Consider the following 6,686-nt stretch of genomic DNA (forward strand, 5'->3'; position numbering starts at 1 on the left):
GCTGGAGAGCTGGCTTGGCGGTTAAGGGCATTGTCTGTGATTCCAGAGGGATCCATGTTCAAATTCCAGCACCCACACGGCAGCTCACAACTGTCTGTAACTCCAAGATCTGGCACGGACATACACACAGGCAAGGCACCAATGCATATAAAATAAAGGTAAATAAATAAATAAACCCTTGGTGGAAGCTTTTCTGACTGCTGTTGACCTTCTGAAGCATCAGGCTCCTCAGGCTCCTCTGGGCTTAGCTGGCTCAGGTGACAGAACAAGAGATCTTAGCCCAAATGACCTAAATGGCCCAGCCAAGGTGGAGTGGTGGTAGAGCAGAGCCCAAAGCCATCAGGTGCTTGGCACCTCCTAAAAAACGGAGACCTCTCCCCCTGGCCCGAAAGACCACCTTCAAAAGGGGGCCAGCCAGTTGTAGGTGGACCTAGCCCTCAGTTTGGGGAGTCTGTCAGGAGGGGGATCCCATGACTCCCCTGGCTCTGGCTAACCTCGGCCCATCACCAGACAGAGACATGGCTATGGGATGGGTTGGGGGTGAAGGATGCAAAGGGAGGGCTGAAAGAACCCAGCAAGGGGTGTGGCCCTGGGTCTGTTCCCAGGGTGGAGCCTGACAGCAGGGTCACCCTGTCCCTTTAAGAGAAGGGGGAGAGCTAGCCCCTCTCAGCCATCCTTGTCCTGTCATCCACCCTGGCCAAATCCAAAAAGGAAAATGAAAGAGGGACCACGAGGAACAGGGCCCAGCTGTCTCCCAAGGTCCCACGCTCAGCTCTAAGGCCCAGGTCCCGGGGTAAGTGGGGCCGGGGGTGTCTGGAGGCCACCAGGGGTCTGCAGGGACGAGGTGGATTCCGCGAGGCTTCCAGGAGATGCTGCCAGACAGGAGTCGAGGGGGCTGTTCCCGCTCTGCCCGGCTGAGGTTGGAAAGGAAGGGAGGGTCAAGGGCGCCCGGCGGAGATTCCCTAAGTTAGGGAAACAGGCTTCCTTCTCAGCCTCCAACCCACCCTGAAAGGCGTTCACTGCGGTGAGGAGGGAGGGGAAGGAGGTGCTGGGGGCTCATCAGGCCTGGCCCGCCCCCTTGTCCCCAAGGGGGTCTCAAACGGAAGGTGTAACTCCCCACTCCAGCCGCCGCTCTTGCTCCTGGAAACCATCCTGGCGCAAAAAGCCAAGCGAGGAGAGAGAGCCTAGGATCTGGGAGACCATAGGGTCTAACCAAACAGGGCCCGGGACAGGGGTGCGGGGATCCCTCCTCAGCACCTCTCAACGCCCAGATGAAGGGACCCCATCGCCGAGAAGGGACTCACCTACTAGCCTCACACCTAGACAATTAACTCATTGAACCCCCCTCCCAAATCTCTGAACCCCTGGCGCCCTCGGAGATTAGAGAACGTGGAGGGGCGGGGGGGGTCCATTCCATCCCAGCCTCTGACTACCCGCCCCCGCGCCCACTTTCTTGACCCCAGCATCATGGGGGAGTGGGCGTTCCTAGGCTCCCTGCTGGACGCCGTGCAGCTTCAGTCGCCGCTCGTGGGCCGCCTCTGGCTGGTGGTCATGCTGATCTTCCGCATCCTGGTGCTGGCCACGGTGGGAGGTGCGGTGTTCGAGGACGAGCAGGAGGAGTTCGTGTGCAACACGCTGCAGCCGGGCTGCCGCCAGACCTGCTACGACCGCGCCTTCCCGGTGTCCCACTACCGCTTCTGGCTCTTCCACATCCTGCTGCTGTCGGCGCCGCCGGTGCTGTTCGTCATCTACTCCATGCACCAGGCCAGCAAGGAGGCGGGCGGCGCGCCGCCGGCCACCCCGTGCGCGCGCGGCCGCCCCGAGGCCCCCTGTCCCCCGTGCGTCCTGCGCGCCCGCCGAGCGCGCCGCTGCTACCTGCTGAGCGTGGCTCTGCGCCTGCTCGCCGAGCTGGCCTTCCTGGGCGGCCAGGCTCGGCTCTACGGCTTCCGCGTGGCCCCGCACTACGCGTGCGCCGGCCCGCCCTGCCCGCACACTGTCGATTGCTTCGTGAGCCGGCCCACCGAGAAGACGGTGTTCGTGGTCTTCTACTTCGCCGTCGGGCTGCTCTCGGCGCTGCTCAGCGTGGCCGAGCTGGGCCACCTGCTCTGGAAGGGTCGCCAGCGCGCGGGGCTGCCCCCGCCGCCGTCGCCGCCGCCGCCCTCCCTGCCTCCCTCGCAGCGCGGGGACCCCGATCCCTTCGGACCTCCAGCCTACGCGCACCGGGACAGCGAGGCCGAGGGCGGCAGCGGCCACAGCAAGGCGTCGCTGGCCACCGTGCGCCAGGACCTGACCATCTAGCGGCGCGGTCGGAGGCCGAAGCTCAGCACCGGGGGGTGGGGAGGGGAAACGGGGGGTCCTTGGAGGCAGAAGCGAGTTGTGGCTCCTGGAAGGCTGCTTAGGACCCTGGCCTGAGCAGGAGACGAGCAGAGGGGACTCCCCCGGGCAGAAGAGACGCAGAGGGGACCGCCCGGGGTTTGGGTAGGGGCGGGGGGCTTCGCACTTCCTAGTGCTAGAGCTACTTTGAAGCAGACAGGCTCCTCCGTGCTGTGATCCCGGCGGAAAGCGAGGGTTCCAGGGAGCCCTCCCTCTCTCTCTCTCTCTCTCTCACACACACACACACACACATACACACCCCAGGAGCAAACAAGCCAAGGGCAATGGGTGACCTGATGGTTGCACGGAGGGGGAGGATGTGGAGGGGGCAAATTCAACAGTGATGGCAGCATCCCCAGGTCCCCTGCTGGTTCAGGGCAGGGTAGCTCTCCTCGGTGGACTCTCTGTGCACGCAAGCGCACCAGGAGACGCTGAGATAGGTTGGTTGCTCTCGTGCGCGTTCAACCGCTGGGGGCTGCGTGTGTGTGTGTGTGTGTGTGTGTGTTTGCACGCGCACACTGTGAGGCACCACGCATGCCTGTGCACACAAGCATACGCCTCCCAAGTGACAGGAGGTAAATAGACCTGGGCTCATGCCTGTGTGCACAGACACGCACATATATGTTCTTGTGGGCTGTGTGGATGCATGTTTGCATGCATTCTGCATAAGCTCTGTGTACACACACACACACATTCTGTGTGTGCAGCCGCCGTCATTGTCATTCGCTACCAGAACCCAGTGCCGGTGGCCGCCATGATGGTTCCCTCCTTATTGAGCTAACCCAGACACCTGTGAGGCCACCAGTGTCCCCGTAGGAACGGGGTGAGGGTTTATTGAATCCTGTCATCCGGTAGGTCTGTGAGACCTTTGGTGCTCTGCCCCCCTTCCCTCCCCCACTGGAGGCCGGCTGGGAGTGGAGCTGAAAGATAAAACAGTGTTGCTCTTTTTTTGGTCTACATCTTCTCTGGTCCCGCCTGCCATTGTTCCTGTAGTCTATAAATATGGTCTCAAGAGTCGTTTCTGTCCTCAAGGAAAACCGCCCTTGAAGCTTTTGTTTCTGGCTCCTTCTTCCCTTGTAACTAGCCCTTCTCCCAGCCCAGACTTTCAAAGAGCCCGTCCTAAGGCCACTTCACACCTTTGTGGTCATCTTACCTGCCTCCTTCCTTCATCATCTGTGTGGCCACTCAATACACTCACCAGACCAAGTAATAAAACCTGACAGAGCAGGGCTGCCTGCCCCACTTCTGGCTCTGTCAGATCTGTTGCCCGGGTTCTGCCCTTAGCCATCACAGCCCAAACTGCCCATACCAGCCTTCCCTCTGTCCTTTATGTTCTCATCCCCCTCCTGACAGCTTTCTGGCTTTCTGCATAACCTTATTTGGCCCTTGGGGGATTCCCTGTCCTTGGGGTACAACCAGCCCTTTCCACAGGCCTCCTGCACACTGGGTTCCCTTGGTTGGGCCTCCGCCCCCATCTTGCCATCTGTCAAACCAGGCTGAAGTTTCTGTCCCTAGCAGGCACCACGCCCACTTCTGATGCCAGTTTTAGACATGCTGCCGGATGGACATGGTCCAGTGTTACCTTCTGAAGCCCTGCCTCCCGCCACCGCCTGCCTTTGCCTTCTGATCTCACTTGGAGAAAACAAGAGCCTCCAGGAAGGGCTTTCCCTGCCCCAAGCTGCAGTCAGGCATCCCTGTTCAGCCATTCCTCTGCGTGGCTGCGCCATCTTCTGGGTACGGCACAGAGTAGCTGTTTTTGGACCCACTCGGTCACTACGCAGAAGCTCATGTCCGAGCTCCCAGTGGACACTGCTGGCCCTCTGACAGCCTGGACCCCTCCACACAGGCACACATGTGGAAGCCCAGCTGGCTTCCAAAGACAGTCACTCAACAAATACTGGTTCGAGCGAGGTCAATGTCATTCGATACAATCGCACGTGAGGCACATTGTCATTCTTTGGTTTGGTTTGGTTTTGGCTTTTGAGACAGCATCTCTCTGCATATCCCTGGCTGTTCAGAAACCCACTCTGTAGACCGGGCTGGCCTCAAATTCCCTGAGATCCACCCGTCTCTGTCTCCTGAGTGCTGGGATTAGAGGCGTGCACCCCACATCCAGCCACGTCCAGTTTACAGTGTGATTTCAAATTTTCCCTTAGCGGCATTAAAAAAGCAAGAGGGAGCAGGTGAGACTGATGGACGTGGCGTTATTTTTCTTTAACCCACTCTACCCAGAATATTTCCACGTCAGCGCATCGTCAGCGTCCGGAAGGCTGACAGAGATATTCCCCGTTCTTTTTTTTTGTCTCCTCACACAAATCTTCCGTGTGCTTCACGCATCGAGTGAATGGCAGTTCAAACCAGCCCGGTCCTGACACGGCTAGTGGGCGCCATACACAGCACAGGCTGGCAACTCTGTGCTCTCAGGGCTTGCGGTCTGGTGGGCAAGACATCAAGAAAGATAAAGGGAGAGTGATGTCCCCAAGGAGGTGACACCTAAGGGGCAGGGTCATGGAGCTGTTTCCAAGAAAAGCATCCGGGTGGCAAGCGCCAAAGCCCTGAGGCGGGGATGAGCCAAGGCCAACAAAGATTAGTGCGGCTGGAGCTGAGTGAGCGATGGGTGTGTGGTGGGGAGCAGCCAGCAACGGGGAAACTGCTCTACCTTAATTGCTCCATTACTGGTTCGTCCATCCTGGGGCGCTGCCTCCGCCAGCTGTGTCCTGCCCACCTTCAGCTCTCCTTTTTTTGGGAGTGAGGGGTGTCGAGACAGGGTTCCTTTGCGTAGCCTTGCTGCCTTGGACTCACTTTATAGATCAGGCTGGGTCTTGAACTCACAGAGATCCGCCTGCCTCTGCCTCCCGAGCACCGGAACTAAAGGCGTGAGCCACCACAGTCCGGCTGCTCGCCTCACCTACAAGTCACCACTCTCCTACATCTGCTCCCGGTGATGCCCTCATCCCAGCCTCACCTCCTCCGTGTTCACTCACAACCAGGCCTGAGCTGCTGACAAATCCTGATCGTGACAAGCCACCTAACTATACTCCCATACCCCACCTAGTGCCTGTCCTGTCGGGGGCGGGGGGGCTTACCCTCCAAGATTCCTGAGCCTCAGTGGGAACCGCCTCTGACTTGGGCCCATTGCTATCCTCCGGGCCCCGTCGACGGCACAGCCTCTCAGGAGGCGTCGTGAGCATCCAAAGAGTCGCAGCTGCAGATGGAGTTTGGTGGAGTGCTGGCTGGGCATGGAGGAAACCAGGGATCCTCAAGCTTGGTGGGGACTGGCTGTAATCCCAGCCCTTGGGAGGTAGAGGCAGGAGGGACAGCTCGGCTGCTCAGCTCCACCTTCCACAAGTTACCAGGAGTTTAGGAGACACAGCAGGCCTTGCTCTGTGAGGAGGGCTCCATATAGAGCAGCCTAACCAGTCAGGACTCCACAGGGAAACCCTGTCTCAAGAGGAGGAAAAGATGTCACAGGCCCCCCCTGTAATCCCAGCGCTGGGATACAGAGGCAGGGGGATTCCTGCGGCGTGCTGGCTGGCCAGACAGTCTAGCCAGGCTCAGTGAAAGGGCCTGCCTAAGAAAATCAGGCAATTCCAGCGTGAATGGGAGAGGGGGGTCACCCTGAGCTGGAGGGGAGCTGCAGGGGAGCTGGCTTCTTGGAGAGGGAGGGAGTTTCCCTTAGGGAGGCTCCGGCGGGCCGCCCCACACCCAGGCAGCACCCAGGCAGCACCCAGTCGACCCAGTGGGAGGAGAGCTCGTGAGGGTGTGGGGAAGGAGCTGGAGGAGCGGGGGTGGGGGTGGAACTGATCAAAATGCACTCGTACACAAAAAAAGTACACAAAACCACCACGTAAACTTTGCAAGTATTTGTCCGCAGCGCGAATGTGGAGGCCGGAGGGGTCCCTCCTTCTGTCACGTGGGTCCTGGGGACCCGGCTCGGCTGTCGTGCTCCTCGGCAAGCCCCTTTCTTGCTCAGCCGTCTCCCCAGCCCAGGCACCACACCACTGGACGTCCACACAGTGGAAAACCGCGCTGAGGGCCAGCAGAGGGGGCCGAGCCACTAGGCCCTGCTCTTCCGGAGGACCGGAGTTCAGGTCCCGCCACCCCTGTCACGTGACTCCACCTCCTCGGCTACCTTCTGCAGGTACATGGACACACAGGCGCCCAGGCACACAAATCAAATCGAATAAAGTTGTCAGTTTACCTATTTTAGTTGTGAGACCATGTTCCCTGTTTTTTTGTTTTGTTTTTGGACACTGTCGGGTTTTTTTTTTAAATAGATTTATTTACTTAATTATTTTATGCATATGAATGCT

At 59.2% G+C, this 6,686-nt stretch overlaps 1 protein-coding gene across 1 annotated transcript; it reads left to right on the forward strand.

The window, feature by feature from the left end:
- The first annotated feature begins 680 nt into the window (after window positions 1–680).
- Window positions 681–4,498, forward strand: Gjd3 (gap junction protein delta 3). The gene is made up of 2 exons (XM_060386775.1): window positions 681–793; window positions 1,464–4,498. The coding sequence occupies exon 2, from the start codon at window positions 1,468–1,470 to the stop codon at window positions 2,296–2,298; it is 831 nt and encodes a 276-aa protein (XP_060242758.1). The 5' UTR covers window positions 681–793; window positions 1,464–1,467; the 3' UTR covers window positions 2,299–4,498.
- Window positions 4,499–6,686: the final 2,188 nt, after the last annotated feature.

Source organism: Meriones unguiculatus, chromosome 7, assembly GCF_030254825.1.
Source record: "Meriones unguiculatus strain TT.TT164.6M chromosome 7, Bangor_MerUng_6.1, whole genome shotgun sequence".
Lineage (NCBI taxonomy): Eukaryota > Metazoa > Chordata > Mammalia > Rodentia > Muridae > Meriones > Meriones unguiculatus.

What these genes read in the sequence shown, in the direction of transcription:
- Gjd3 (XM_060386775.1), top strand. Translation starts at nt 1,468, where the DNA reads ATGGGGGAGTGGGCGTTCCTAGGCTCCCTGCTGGACGCCGTGCAGCTT.